Here is a 16,337-nt window from a genome sequence, read left to right as displayed (position 1 = left end):
AAAATATCCTTTGTGTTTTGTCCTCGGAGTGTACATTAGTTAAAATTACAGCCTGTAGAATAGAACAAAAATAATAAATAAAATCTTTGGAGAAGAAAGAAGAGGAGGGCAAGCCAGAATTGTTATTTCTTTTCCCGAGGCAGAAATAGCAATACATTTCTGTTAGAAACATAAGTTTTCTGTTATTTTTGCTCAGTGAGTCTCTTCTTGTTTGATAAATTAGTTTCATGGCTAAAAATTTTGGTTATCTCTTTCCAGACAATATGTGTGATTACAACTGAAATAGCACATTTTGTATAGGTAAGAAAAATACTAGTAAAGTTTGCTAGTGAACTTCCTTGCTGAATAAAATACCTGATAAAGAGGCCATTCTTCAAGCTTCTACCTTACAGAAATGTGGGAATAATTTCAGTTGAGTAGTGAGTGTCAGGGAAGATTACTATTATGTAAACTGATGAAGCAATATACAGAAGTTATCTTATTGTCACTGTTCAAAGCTCCTAATACAATTTTTTTGAAACACAATTAAGCAGAAAGAAAAAGGCAAGAGTAAGGTATTATGAGATAATCACACCTCTAGGCCGTTATCAAGCATCAAACTGACTGTGAAGGCCTAAATAGCCTCTTCATAGACTAGACTGTTTAATGGTTATCACTATAGAACTATTAGCCCCTTTTATCTACTCAGTCATCTTTTGGTGTATTCAACATCAATGTATCTGTCTTATTCTGCTGTTTTTGGGCTTTCAAAACTGATGTCTGGCCAAAAAAAAGAAGTCAGATGCTGTAAATGTATTCTGTTTTCTTCTGTAAAATACCAGTTTCTGAGAAAAAGGAAGAGATGGTATTCCCTCTCTGCCAACTAGTATAATGTTTATATTAGCAAAGATAGGCAGGATTCAGAGATTAATTTAATGTAAAGTTTTATTTTCTGTGCTTCATATTTGGTAGGTGACAGTATGACATGTTAGGATTCTAAAGACAAAGTTTTACCGTATTTTAAATCAAGAGAAATAATTTCTCAGATAATTTTGAACATGTTGGGTAGTGGTTGCTTTGAAGCTGACTGTCTTAAAGAAGAATAGTGATTCCAAAGTTGGGGGTTTTTTTTAGACTAAGGGGCCCCCAGGAGACTCCCCACATTTTCTGTGGACTGCCATGAATTTTTCATGGACTACAACTCACTCTTACCTTTAGAATTTCAGGTGTAAATAGAGTGGCTTCCACGGACCTGCTACGAGCCATGCACTACAGCCTCAGGCCATGGACTGCAAGTTGGCTTTTGGCATTGTACTAAAGCTCCCAATCTGTTCTGCAGCCGGGGCCATGGAAAATCCTTAGTCATCATGCTTGTGTCTACCTATTTGCCATTCTGTTAAAGACATATTGATATTTTTTGTAGAATATAATTTAATGTGAGATACAAAATATTAAAAAAATGGTTGTAAAATTCTAAACATACATTGTCAGCACTGAAAGTATTTCAGATATCTGAATTCTCTTTCAATTCTTATTATATATTCTCCCATCTTCCAGAAAACCTGACTATTGTTTTAACTGCCTTTCCCATAAAAATGCTCTTTTAATTGCCTGGAAATGTATCCTAAATTTGATTCTGTTCCAAACACTTGTTCAGCAAAACTGACTGATGATTACCCATTTCTGGACCAGAGTTTATTACAAGAAAAACATAAATGAACCCTCTGTGGAATCTTCCAAGATTTCTGGAGAGGAAACGCAATATCCTCTTTGTAGCACAGAGTGAGCAGATATTCTAGTCCCAGCTTTGCTACTAACTTTGCTGTGTAACTTTGGACAAGTTGCTAAATTTCTGCTGCCTGTTTTCTTGCTTTGTAAAAGAAGCTAATATTAACTTGCCACCCAATAATCTGACAAGTCTGAGTGATCATTTGCAAAGTACTCTGAGAAAGTCAGATGGAAAATGTTACGAAAGTTCAAACATCTGATAGCCAAAGAGAATATTTACAATAGGTTCTTATTTTATGTAGTGAAATAAAAATGTTCAAGTGTATAACCAGATGAGACCAAGACTGATCTAAGATTAAATGCAGGAGTCATTTTTTGACCTTCCAACAGAAATTATATATGCACTCTTAGGTTATAAATAGTCCTTTGTTTTCCTTCTCTTTGTCTAACACTCAGAAGAAACACAGGGTTAGTTGTTTGTTAAGAAGAGATAGGGCAGTGCTTTAGAGTGGAAACAATTGTTCACTGTTCTTTATTTATACAGTTCCTATAATGTTTGTAACTAGCATTTGTTGCTTTTCTTAGCACTTTTTTATCTTCAAAAAGCTACAGAAATAAACTTTCTAATCCTGAAAATGGCAACACCAGAAGAAAACCAAAACACTCACCAGCCCATTTCAAGTGTGAAAGTTTCTTTCCTCTTTCCCAGTTTGATATGTGACTGAAGAACAAAAAAAGCCTGTGCTAAACTATTGTTAAACTGGCACATAAACACTTGTATATTATTTCCTATTTTTATAATGAATCCTCAGAACAAGACATGAAATGTGCCCACCCTCAAACGAAAGTATTTTTATTAACATTAAGGATAAGGATACTGACTTCTTCACAGAATGATGTGTGTGTGCGTACGTATGTGCATATTTCCAAATATGCTTATTTTCAACAGTAGTCATTTCCTTGAACAACCAATAAATGTTTAACTAATAGCAACTTAATTTTGTGTTAAAAAAATAGTTTAACAAACAGAAACCACCTGATACCTTACCCTGAAGTCAAGTAATTGGCATCAGTGAGAAAGCAAAAGTATGAAAATACCACTTACCTTTTTCTTACTTTTTTGTTTTGCTACTTTGTATGACTTCTCTGGGGTTCGTATTATGGGAATAATGTCCTTGACATTAAAATATATGTGAGCTAAACGGCTTTATTAGTTACCACATTTTGTTTCATTTAAATTTTTACTTACCTTTCAAACCCATTCATTTGGTTCATAACTTTTCCCTGAGAGCAAGTACTATTCTCTACAGTAAATTGGAATAAACGGGCTGCAGCAAAGAGTACACAATTAGGCTTCTGGAATAAAAGGGATCTGAGTTTAAAAAACAGCTATAGTGCAGTCCTGTCAGTCTCTATAGGCTACTTAGAAATGCACTGGAGACCGATCAGGCCTTGATTGCTTCAGAACTGAGGCTGGGAGTGGCTGGTCCTGAAATGATGCCTCGGCTTAACTCCCATTTCCCTTGGTTATGTCGAGAACACCTGTGATATTACGTATAATCCAGTCCTCAGAGTTTAAGCAAAGTAAACACTTGGGATCGAATTCACACATAATGTAAGACCATGAACTTAATAGAATTATACCAAAGATTATGGTTTTTTCAGTGTTATATTATTTGATGGCTCTTTTACATAGTGATTTGTGGATTTATGAAGCAGTTTAGTAGCCCTGACAACTTCACTCCATAAATGTCCAAAAATATTTCTCCATCCTGTACTTCAAATGCCTACAATGATTTGATATAACTAATCCAACTTACTGAGGAAAGAAATTTTTGTTTCTGTCACAACTCAGTTTTGAGTTTCTTTGCTGAAACTGTCAATAGGATGCCAACTAATGCCAAATTTGATACAGTTTTTATAAAGTGGGCACTTGTCCATAATGAGCTGTACTGAGGCCGCTTACCTAACAGTATTCTCAGGGTAGGAACTTATCTTTAGATGCTACTGCTGATGCCAGATTTCTATTAATAATCATAGACCTTCTCTTGAAATAAAAAAAAATTACTGACTTCAGAAAGTTTCCTGTAAATAAAGCCTGTGGGGCCAGGCTCTACAGGCTGAAAATATTATATTCTAGCATCATGAAGTGAAAAGCGTAGCCAAGCCTGAGTGTGCCATACTTCCAGGTGCTGTTAGGAGCAGAGGTGCCTAGAGAAACATTAGCAGTTCTCTCTCTTCATTGGAAGGATTTCCTCAGCATAGCAGAGGAACAATATATGGGCCTTAAGCTTCTGCTGAAAACAGCGACATCTGCTAAGGAAGAGGGGATTCTAAGATGAGGTGTTGCCCTAGCTGAACTCCGTTCTTGCTTCTCTCAGAGATTTGCTGTGTGGCCTCAAGTTAGCTATTTAACAACCTTGTGCCTATTATCACGTGCATAAATTTAATGCGCTCATACTGCCCTACCTTGGAGAAAGGCATGGGCCTCGACTTACTTGTGGTCGAAGAGGAACTGAGATTATTGCATTAACGGTGTTGTATAAATGCCACGCGTTGTAAACTTGTGAGTGAGCCCTTTGGCACTAAGATGCATGGTGTGGACACAGTCCCAAACCAGCATTTGTGAAGATAAACGTTGTCCGCATGAATGGCAGCGCAAAGCACCTACTGTGGGCAGTAAGTTACTTTCCAGCCTACTGTTCTGGGGTTTGCAAGTGCCTGGGCTCCTGTGTACCTCAAATCAGGTGGAGAGAGCATGTCCCAAAGTGCAGTGCTGCCGTCACTGCCCACATCCATGTCGTCCTGCCTGGACTCTGCCTTCCCGTCCTTCGCCCCGCTGCCTGCCGACACGCTTTCGCAGGCGCTGAAGCCGGAGTTTCGCAGCCCCGCGGCCATTCCAGGCCCGGCGGCTGAGACACCTCCGCTCCCTTCGGAGCGCCTGTCCCACCCGCTGCGTGCCGCCGGCGGGGCCGCGGGCCGGGCGGAGGCGGCAGGGGCAGCCCCCGCGCCCCGCTCCCCGCAGCGCATTGGCTGCGGCGGCAGCCGCCCCGGCCGGGCCCGCTGGGTGCCCCCGCGCCGGTCACTGCCTCTGACCTTCCCTCCCTTCCCTCCCTTCCCTTCCCTTCCCCGCGGAGCGGCGGGCGCGGCGCTGCGATGGAGCGGCGAGCGGCAACGGCAGCCGCCAGGAGAGGAGGAGGAGGAGGAGGAGGAGGAGGAGGAGAAGGAGGAGGAGGAGGAGGAGGAAGGGAGAGATTAGCGCGGTGCCGGCTGGCGCAGAGGCGCGGCTGAGCGCTCCAACGGGAGCCCGGGGCCCTGCGGACCGTGCGAGAGTGAGTGAGAGGCGGAAGGAGCGGAGATGCGGCTGCTCTCCCTGCGCTGCTAGAGCTGCCGGTCACTCGCCCAGGGGAGGGAGGGCAGGACGGTCCGTCCTTCTCGCGGCTCTGCGGGCGCGACGGCTGCCTGTGCAGTCCCCTCCTCTTGCTTTTATCCCGGCCCCGGAGCAGAAGCCGCCGCCGCCCCCTCTCCCTTCCTGCGCTCTTCCCACCATGAGCGGGGCTGTTTTCACCTTATAAAGATGGCGGTGTGGGATCGCTGCAACCTTTAGACTAATGACTGTCAGAAACATCGCCTCCATCTGTAATATGGTGAGTGCTGGCGGGCAGGCGCGCCGGCGGGGGGCGGGGGCGGCACGGCGGCCCCTCCGGGGGCAGGCCCTGCGGGGGCCGGCGGAGCGGCGGCTGGGGGGCTCCCCGCAGGGGCCAGGCAAAGGGAGCGACCGCATCCTGCCCCCGGCGGCGGGGGAGGCGGGCAGGCTGCGCCGGGACGCGCCTGGGATGGAGTGCCTGGCCGCCGGAGAGCGGCGATGTCCCGAGGAGTTTTCCCGGAGCAGCCCGGGAGTGGGCCGGGGAGGGACGGAGATGCTGAGCCGGAGCGGGGCCGGCCCCGGCCGGTACGCGTTGCAGACGGAGCCGCAGCCCGCCCTTCCTCCTCCTGCCCTTCCTCCTGCCCTAATAATCCTGCGAAAGGACCCCAAAGTTGGGCTCTGACTCCACGTTGTCAGTGACCCCATTGAACCCTCCCAGGCAGGTACCCTGTGGTCTCACGGGGCCCGGAGCTCCCCAGGTTACACAGGAAACGAGGATGTTTAGATGCCTGATAATACGCTTGTGGATCCCGATGCTAGGTACCTGTGCTAGGAAGTCTTGGCTTTAGAGCTGACATCAGGGTTTAGCTTGCACTGCATGCCACTCAGAGAGGACTGCTGTTTGTTAAGTACTCTGGAATCACTTAGCTTTCTCTAAATCAGGCTAGGCAATTAGGAAGGAATAAGGAAACATTAATATTTTTGTTTGTGTTGCTCAGACTTTGCCAATTTCCTCCCCAGGAACCGCTGAAAGGACACTTTCTGCATTGTGCTTGGGTCTAACTTTAATCCTAACAAACTTGGAGCATCTGATTGGGTTTAGATTTTTGAAACTTCTTGGTGGGGGAAGGAAGAGCTCAAACTTTGTCTGTCAAAGGTTTATTAATACAGTGAGGCAGTAATAAGCTTGCCAAAGAAATGCGTGTGTGCTAAGCACCCCAATGCAAAGAGAAGAGAAGCCTATTTCTGCACATTTTGTTGTTTTAGTCTGTATTTTTCGCCCTTATTTCCAGGTTCTTCAAGAGCAGCTACACGCAGTTGCCAGCTTCCCTCCATGTGGTGCCCCAGCATGCCTTGTGCTGGTGATGCCACACATACCATTCATCTGCCCTGGAGAATGGAGCCTACCTCCAGGGTAAGGCAACAGGCACAGCCCCAGAGGCCTGGCTCCTGCGGGGTCAGCAGCAGTGGTCTGGGGGAGGGAGTGCGGGTTGCGAGCCTGCTCCCTTTCCACGTGTCCACACTTCCACTTAAGTGGGCCTGCTCTTTGCTTTCCAACCAGATGCCCGGGGCATCCCACGCATAGTTCTGACTTAAGCCTCAGTCCTCCCGTTGAAACACCTGCTCTGAAACGCAGAGAGGGAGGGTTGGATTTGGGGTTAAAAAAACTTAATACAAAATCCAGCGTTGGGGTAAAATAACCTGGGTGCTCACCTTTTTTTGCCGACAGTAAGTAGTTTTCTAAACTTTTCATTGTTCTTAATTTCCAGTCCTGTGGGCCAGTGGGCCTGGGATGCTGCAAAGAAAGGTTTAGGAAACAGTACAGGACTGAGGAGAAAACCTGGGCGCACTTACCTTCCTTCTGAGGCAGGCTCCGGTTTTTATTGCTGATGAATGGTGGGTGTGATGCCCTGCAGACTGCATAAGAGAGCACCGCATGAAGGGGAGCTGGAGACTCTTAGGTGGTTGTAAGACTTTAGCATTGGCTTAAAGTACTAGGAATTCCATGATTTCTCTTGTGTGCTTCAGACAGATGCACTTGTATACGGTACGCTTCTCCCAAAGACTGAACAGATTCACAGCAAAACCGATGAGGTTGTTCTAATGGTGTGCTGCTCAGCTGTTGCTGCCAGTGTATCCTGCAAAAGTAGCATCCGAGAAATGGAGAGACTGAAGGGAAGAATTAGAGCCTCAAGCAGGAAAGGCATACAAGGGCTCATAGTTCAAGGCAATTCTAGCTCATGGTACCAGTACTGTGACAGAAGGTGAAGTTGGTTTAACGATAATGATGTTTTAAAGCGACGTCTTCCTTCGGGTCTGTGTACTTAGCTTTTAGACATGTTGTGTTGTGCTGGTCACATTTAGTCTTTTCTGGATAATCCACAGGGACTGGAAGTTCTTTTAGGGAAAAAATCTGAGATTTTCAGAAAGCTACAGGAATTTAGGGCTGTAAGAGAAACATAAATTCTTGGAAGTATTGGCAACACTGCTTTATGGCTCCTCCAAAAATGTGTCTGCTTAGATGAGGTGGTGGACTTGAACTCAATGGTCTGTAGGAGGAGCTATGACAACCCTCCATAAGAATGGGACTTTGGAAGGTTAGAGGTGTATAAGAAAATATTTTACCTGTGTAAAACCTGAATATTTGCAGTGCTAGTTTGATTTAGGGCATCTGTAGAAATCTACCAGACAAAGATGTTAATTCCTAGACCTTGTTCCTGCACTATAACATAGTGCTTGAAGAACTGGACTACTTAGAGTTTGTGGACTATGAAATAGCTGCATAATTCTTAGGTAATATAATATATTTTGGTATATAATGCTGCATAATAGTATGTTTCTAAGTTTTTTAACCTGGTTGAACACTGTAATGAAAAAAAAAGTTCTGTTCTTCTTTATCTTTTTCCATTCCTGTTCCACTTGAGAGTGTTCACAGAGATTTTTTTTCTTAACTTTTGCAAAAAAATGGATGATGCCTGGTTGATTTTCTTGGGGGGAGGGGCAGGGGGAGAGAGACAGAGGGAGGAATTGGCCCTGAAATACTTGTTCTTCTCTGAATGCAACATAGATTATGTTTTCAATGGTAGTCCTTTCTTGACAAAGTTTTTTCTGTTTGTTTGTCCAAGTACTTTCATGTCCTGAAAGGGAAAATTAGGTGAAATTTAGCTGAATGAATTTAGCTCAAGGGAACCTGGCTAGTCAGCATTTTAGGATGTATGTTTACTATTTAATTGACTGCCTGAGGTCTAGTATCTCAGGTTGTAATTTTGGTCTCCTGAAGATGGTAGAGATTCAGTCTTTTCCAGGAAGGATCAAAACAAGTGTAGTGAAGCAAGGAAGCCAGGGACACTATTTAACTTGCTTGCAAAAGAGACCTAGTACTATATATTCACTGGATAAGCTCTCCATGCTGAGGCAGACACAGTAGGAGCTAAACAGTAAGAAAAAATGTTAGGTGCAAACTTTCCACTTGGCACATTTATTTGTAGTAAATATTCAAATGCACAACTTCTAGAATTAAACAAAATTCCTCTATTGTCTCTTACCAGTTTTGTCCCCCTAGTTATAATAACAATAGTACTAGTTATTATTCACTGATTTGGTTAATGAGACCAAAGAGCTAAAACTTGTTCTGCTGGGGAGGAGGGGATAAAGGCAACTGCCTGAAGGAATCGATGGGACTCTTATGTGGGCACAGTGGCCACCCTCACTGAAAAGGGAGGTGTGGTCCCCAAGATGTTCCTCTTACCTGCCTTTCAGACACTGGGAAAGTTCATCCACTCTGTCTGCCCACCAGGTTCACCTCAGCTTTTATGTAGGCAATCCTCAGCTTTTATGTAGGAGAGGTACGGTAGACGTGAAGTAGCGTAAGAAACACTGAAGAAACCCTGTTTGAGGAAATACTAACACCTGCTGCCATGCAACCCTTGTAGACTGTGGCCACAAACTAGGGACGTGCTTTTAGCCCCTAGGATGCTCTAAACCTCTTTGGTATTGTTTCCGTGAGATAACCTGATGACTCAAGTATAAAATGCTGGTTCAGAGGTAGATAAGCATGCTGGCATTTTTAGATTGTTTCTTACTGAAATCCTCTGCAGTATGTTTCTCTGTTGATGAGCTTTTGGTACAGCCTTGAGTTCTGAGTTAAGCTCATGCTGCAGCTGTGGCCTAGGGATATTACTGTTATGTGCAGTGAAGGACATCTAACCATTTCAGAATATATTTACATATATTTTTACAGAGATGGCTAACAAGCTCTGTGGACCATATTTCTCCTAAATACCTTTTAGTATTCTGCTGAGAACAGGTATTAATCCCCTCTTTCATAATTTTGTAATAGTATTTCAAATAATCTGATCTGCACTTCAGGGTGCTCTACCAATTTAATAAATGGGACATTCTGAACACATTCAGATCACTTCTGATACAAGGTATCATCTGAGATACCTCACAGTTGCTCCTGGTAGTTGTTGTACAGATATCCTTTGGAAAAAAAGTTGCAGTTCCTCGGATTAATTTTGGTTTTTATTAATTGGGCTTCCATGTTACCTGTTCTTCTCATAGTCTCTATGAGTTTCATAACAATCAGTGTTTTTCTTCAGGAAAACATTCACACAATCCACCAGGAATTATGTGAACCTGTGAATTTCACCTTTCATTTTTAAAAATAGAAAAAGGTTTCTAACCATCCTAGAAACTAGTTGTAGAGAAAAACACAAAAACCTGTGTCTACATTCAGGAAGCAAATAAGAATAACTGTTGGATTTTTTTGTTTGGTTGGTTTTTTTTAATGTCATGATTTGAGAGACTCATTGCAGGATGAGGACTTAAACTACAAACACAGAGTTGGAAAATGCTTGATATAAAAAAAATTACAATTGTAATGCTGTAAAAATAGTCAAATTCTGCTTTCTACAGTAAGAGTGTTATTGGATTACAGAACTGATCACTATGACTTTCAAGTGGATTTATTCATTTGGACAACCTGCCGTGTATATTTCTTCATGACTTTTAAAACTTCTCATAAACAGAGATTACGGCAGAATAATACATGCCAAGACAGTAAAACAGCTATCTGAAGGCATATTTAGATTGATAAAGGAAAATAGAATTTTATGTCTGAAAAGATTAGTTACAGGCTGTTCAAGCAATGCAATTTTAGAAGCATAGTCTCAAGAGTGCACAGTTTCAGTATGCCACATACAGAAAATATAGAAACAGAAATATGAAAAATATAGAGAATGTGAAGTCTAATTATTGTAATATCTTTCTGAAGTAATGAGAAACTTGTATGGCTGACAAATGGGTACTGGACTGACAAGCAGAAAGTGTGCATTCCATCAAAAGATACACAGAAGTCCACAAAAGATATTTTTTATTGGATAGAGGAGGATATGCAAAGTGAGAAACATCCTAATACATAATTTCCCATGTATAACCTGGACTAATGACTGAGGCTTGTCTTGCATGAATACCTTTTTATGGCTAAAGTGGTTATCATGCACTTACTAGTTGTTTAGAAGATAAGCACAACAGGACAATTCATGAATACAGTGTATGATTTACAGTGTGTTTCTTTTAGATGCATATAGTCTTCGGCTTCAAGTTGCTGAATTAAGAGAAAACCAGTGGTTATGCTAAATACCTTAATAAAGGAACCTCTTAATTACAGCTCAGCAAGGCTGAGTGAGTCTGAATTGTGGAAGAGATGGGATTAAGAGCAGACTCTGGACTCTGATTAACTGTGTGTGGTGGGCAAGTGCCACGCAGGAGGTGAGGTTCTGATGGGCTTGAAAAGCCACAGTCTGTGGAGTGTAAATCATGGCCAGTCAGAGAAGGAGTCAGCAAAGTATCTTCTGCTGATCTTCCTTTAGTCTCAAGAAACTGTCCTTGGCTGGCTGTTTGGTAGATACGCTCATATACATTTATGTATGTTATGTACTCTTAACGCCACAGTATATCAGTACTTCTGGGGAATAAATGAGCTTGCATCTCCACCGTCAGGGCTCCATTATAAGCATGTTCTTGGGTATGCTCAACCGTTGCAGAAAAGGCTGCTGTGCTGACAGTTTCAAGCCAGCCATTACTGGATATTGTGTGTGGTGGTTATTTAATCTGATTTCACAATTAATGACCTAATAATAGTTGCATCTAACTGTCCTAGGACAATAAAGTCTCCAGCTGGCCACTGGAATTCCATTTGATAAACCTGTGTTATTTCTGATGTATGTCTGTCCGACTTGAAGATTTGCAGTGATGGTGACTACATCATCTCTCTAGGCAGTCTATCCCAATGCTTCAATGTCCTTACGAGTAGAATGTTTCCTAATGTCTTACCTGAATCTACATTACTGTAATTTGAGCTTGGTACTTCTCATCCTGTCCACCCCTGAGATCGAGAACAGATTAGTTCCCTTCTGTAACAAACGATATACTTGAAAATATTGTCATGCCCTGCCTCAGACTCTTCTGTCTTATGCAACACAACCCTGTTCAAGCCTTTTTTACAGGTCATTTTTCTCTAGAGTTGAGTTTTTCATTTTGACTGCCTTCTTTTGGATTCCCTCCAGTTTTCTTCATCTTTCTTGAAACCTAGCAACCAAACCTGGACGTAAGGTCCTGTCTGAAGTCTTACCACTGACAAGATAAACAGGAAAGTTACTTTAAGAACTTTATAGACTCCTGTCTGTAAGAATTTAATTATGTTGTCAACATTTGTTGTTGTTATTGTTGTGTTTTTTTGAAATAGCACTGCATAGCTGATGCTTACTCATACTACACTATGTTGTCTAGACTTTTTCTTTTACTTTTCATTTCTTTTTTTTTTTAAGCACTACTACCTTAGTCAGCTGTTTTCCATTCTGTACATGTACAGGTGATTCTTCTCTTCATGTGCAGAATCTTGCACTTGTCTCAGCTGGATTTCAACAGTTTTTAGACCATTTCTCTAAAAGAAAAACATTGTTAAAAATTGACTGTCAAAAATAATTTTGAATTCTAAACCTGTCCTGCAACCTAGCTGCAGCCCTCATAACTCATGTTATATTGAGATTTAATGAAGATATTCTTTCTTCTGTCTCCAGGTTATCAGAGAGTACTGCAGCTGGTGCAGCTGTGATGAAGTCTAGAAGGTGCCTTGCCTTTAGAATGCTCTGAGGCACCACGTATGCAGTCTGGGTGGCCCAGACAAAAATGTTATTGAAGAAATTATAGTCTGTAAGCAAACCTCAGTCTCTTTTTCACTTGTGAGGCCATCTTGAGGTTATGTGTTCTGAAGAAGGAAACTGGCCAAAAAAATATGTTTTTGCTACTTGTTCCAGCAAAAGCCTGAATGCCACTAATCCAAGAACAATTAAGATGGGAATGGAGACAGACTCATGAGAGAATACTGAGTTGCAGTTTGGTAAAGGTTGTCTAATCATGGAAACTTTAAAAGTCAATATTTTTAAAAAATTACTTATGGATTTAGATACTGAACTTGTAACACTTCACTAGAACCTTGCTTCCAGTACTTGGTTGCTTTGTGCTTTGAGAAAACCAAGTTTTTTAAGCTATATAAGACTGAGTGCCTTAAACACTTTGTCCAAGATTTTAAGTGATTCAGGATTTCAGGCCTCTGAATTTTTATCAGTCTCTTGGTAACCACACAGTAAAGAGCTGAAGTTATTTATGGTATATGTAACACTTAGATCTGTGATTAGAGATAGCTTAGTTAATCCAGCAAAAAACAAGCTAGGCATCTCCTTTCGAGCTCTTATAATTTGCCTTACTGATCAGAAAACTCTTTGGAAAAAATGCACAAAAATAATTTATTTCAATACATTGTCTTAAAACACCTTTCCTTCAAAAATATGAGTACACAGTGGTTTTTCGGTCAGTCAATATCCTTTTACTGTTTACTATGATCCCCTATGGTTTTCGTAGCATCCTCTCTTTCCTCTTTTATCTTGTGGCAACAAAGACCCAAAATAGCTCTGCTGGAGAAATAATAAAACATTTCTTTGCAGAAAGAAAAAAAGCTAATCTGGTTAAATTCAACCATCTTGTGGGGCTTACACTTGAAAAATTACAGAAACATTTCAGGTTTGACATTTAATATCTATGAGTTTGGAAGAAGGCTGGTTCAGCTATTCCAGTTACTCACCATACCTCTGAAAGTTGAGGCTGTCCCTGAGGATAGTCGAAGTCCAACACCGAGGACAGGTGATGTGCCTGTTGAAAGCGGTTGCATATATACTGCATGGTGTGATATTGCTTGCTCTTCTCTTACTCTCGTTTTCTTTGAGTTGCTTCTGGGAGCTAAGTTTGGATTTTACTTACAGTTGCTTCCTCTCTTTTGAGTTATCCATCACTGCCATTTGTTGGCCAGGAGGCCTTCCACATCTTTCTTTATCTTCTTTTTCCCTTTCCTTCCATATGCTATGCCTTCCAAAATCCTGAAACTCAGGCTGCCTGGCCCTGAAGCCATTGCTATTTTTATTCTAATTTCTCTTCTACCAGCCCAGACATCACCCTTAGTTTGTCTTAAGTCTTCAGTTTCTCCCTTCAGGAAACAACTCTATTTCTAGCACATTGCTCTCACTTTCCCTGAATACTAAGAAAAAAAAAATCTAGTTCACAACTGTATATGATCTGAAGCCCTTCGTCATGGACCAGCCATCTTCGTTGATCTCTTGTTCTTTATCTGTTTGTTAAATTTCTGTTTTCATGATTCGATTTTTATGTGCTTTTTCTTATATTTTTTAGATTTTCTTGGGAACAAGATATTTCTTGTGAACAAGATATTTCTTGCTATTTCTTATTTTGTGTTTTATTGTTTGATGGTTATTCATACTGTGTTTCTGTTTATTTGGTGATACCTATTTAATAGGTTTTCCATAGGTGAGTTATGAAATGTCCTAATTTCTTTACTGCACTCATTTACTTTAAATTAAGCACATGCAGATTTCTAGAAAGTTAGCGCCATTTTTATAGCTCTATCACACTAGAAAGTCTACTTTGATTTGCTCTTCTGTTTGCAGTATCTTTCATATTAGCTCTATTCCATTTCTCATCCTCCATAGAATAATTGTATTTAGTTTATTTTGCTACATGTAATTTAATGATCTAATCTGATGTCTTTTTTTCCCCCTGCACTGTTATTTGGTTTACATGCTAAAGTGCAGAGGAACAGGAGGTTTTTTTATTTAATTTGTTTCATGTGATGCAAAGCACAAATTAAACTCTTAGCAACATTATCAGAAATTTCAGCTGAAAAGAAAACTGGCAGACTTATCCATTGGAAGGCCTAGAGCAAAATAACAAGAGGCAAAAATATAGGTCATATGGCCAGAGTGTTTTTGGAGCAATGCTGTGGAAGAAATCTTGGCTTAGCCTGAATTGACCCATGCTTGGCTATGTCTCCAACTGTATGTCTTTGCCATTTTGTAAGGGCTGAATACTGATTGTTGAATTAAGTGGTAAAACTTCAGAGAAATCAAGGTTCACCAACACCACAGAATACACAGTAGGAGTTTCCATGTTGACATAGTTATCATTCTTATAAGGTCTGGCCACCACAGTCACTTTGCATTTCCTTTGTTAGTGTATTCTTTTAAGAAGGAGCCAGTCTCCTTTACTGTCTCTGCACCCTGATATGAATTTATTTAATAGTCCCAGATCCCAGTTCATTGACTTATGTGGTCTCTCCTCATTTCAGGCTCTGTGGCCGCACTGCCACTCTTGCTGCTTTTTATGAAACTACAGTAGATTCAGCTGCAGTAGGATATTTCTCCTAGCTGAAGCACAGGACCGTTTATAAAACCATAGAGAATGGATTGCATTAAAAATATTTGAGCAGGTTTTCACTGCAGAAGTGACCAAAATTACTTGCCTGGGAATGGGAACAAGCACAACCATGCTTAAAACTATGTTAAATAGTCATGGTTGAGTTTTGCTGTAGATTAACCTCAATAGGCTAACATGTTTTCTGTATTTGATATGGTTGGTTTAAACTGAGTTCTGAATCATCTTTAACACATCTCTAATAACATGTTTTTTCCAGTTTAAACCTGGCTTGGGTGTACAGTTTCTGGTATACTTTGGTTGGAAAAATTTTCAATCATTTCTTCTGCCATCATGTCAATTGCTTCTTGCGGAGATTTTCTATGCAAAATATGTAATATATATGCAACGTGGCATGGTTTGACTTTATTAATTAGTCTGTCTACATTTTTTCTCCATGTAAGAAATATATCCTGCTTTGAAGTATTAAGTCTCTGTGCTTCTTACCAGTTTCCTACTCTTCTTTTTCTATGAATTTAACAGTATCTTTTTGGAGACCTTAAAATAAACTAGACTGAGATTGCCCTTGATATAAGAAGGTACAACTCCTAATGAAGTCCATGAGAGTTATATCAGCTTACTCAAAGATTGAATTTAGCCTCTCTGTTTTGTTGGGAAACTGGCACACAGTGCTTCATTTTATATTTGCAACAGCCAAGGCCTGGTTTTGGAGAGGCAAAGCTCCATGACGAGCTGGTACTAAGCATATGTTGTTTCAACAGCATGTACTTTGGAAATTTCCATGCAATATATGGTTTTTATATGAAGACCAGTTAGTACACATCATGGATTTGTTTGGTTTTCAGTGATAATTTTGTTTGCTAAATCCTGATTCTTGCTCTTTCTCACAATATTTACAAGACAATTCAAATGCTAGAAAGGATTTGTCAAATCATCTGGCATCCTCTGAAGTAAGAAACCCTGGCCCTGGAGGAAAGGCAAATGAGTAATGTAGGAGCAACTAGTTAGCAGAGTACTTGCATTCTACTTGTCTAACAGCATACACTAATCCGTAGTTTATGAAAGAGTAGAAGGTTACTTTTTAGAGATATTATTTTCCATGAATTCTAGAGGGACAATTTTTTTCAGTGTGGAAAATACTTCCTGCAAAACTGGAAAAACACCCATTTCATTCTTATGTTAGGGAACTTGATTTGAACACTAAAAGTGTAATCGAAGAAAATCTTTGCTTTGATCTCAATGCTGTACAATGAGTATTAATATGAAGACGGTTTTCTTCAGAAGCTGCATTAATCTTCTGTAGTCATGTTTTTCTTTTATCAGACAAGGTTTTGAGGGTAACAGTGGCTGTTTGCTTCACTGTTAATATCAGATAGGCAAATGTCTATCAGTTTCCTCCCTCTCAGGAAGTCGGATGCTTTGCTGAATCTATGCATCTTTGGCAAGGCTGACTTTCCAAGCAAAGAAACTAATCTTCATA

The 16,337-nt window shown here is 40.9% G+C and overlaps 1 protein-coding gene across 3 annotated transcripts in view; it reads left to right on the top strand.

Moving 5' to 3' along the window:
• The first annotated feature begins 4,960 nt into the window (after positions 1-4,960).
• USP46 (ubiquitin specific peptidase 46) overlaps positions 4,961-16,337 on the top strand; it is a 34,901-nt gene continuing 23,524 nt past the window's right edge. For 2 of the 3 annotated variants that reach the window (XM_075500062.1, XM_075500060.1), the window contains exons 1-2: positions 4,961-5,354; positions 6,367-6,488. In XM_075500062.1, the coding sequence (XP_075356177.1) occupies positions 6,408-6,488 (81 nt within the window). In that variant the 5' untranslated portion in view covers positions 4,961-5,354; positions 6,367-6,407. The remainder of the gene's footprint in view (positions 5,355-6,366; positions 6,489-16,337) is intronic. The other variant, XM_075500061.1, reaches the window with a different exon arrangement.

This window comes from Mycteria americana, chromosome 4, assembly GCF_035582795.1.
Source record: "Mycteria americana isolate JAX WOST 10 ecotype Jacksonville Zoo and Gardens chromosome 4, USCA_MyAme_1.0, whole genome shotgun sequence".
NCBI classification, from domain to species: domain Eukaryota; kingdom Metazoa; phylum Chordata; class Aves; order Ciconiiformes; family Ciconiidae; genus Mycteria; species Mycteria americana.
Note: the sequence above shows the minus strand (reverse complement) of the source record. Positions and strands in the feature narration are given on the sequence as shown.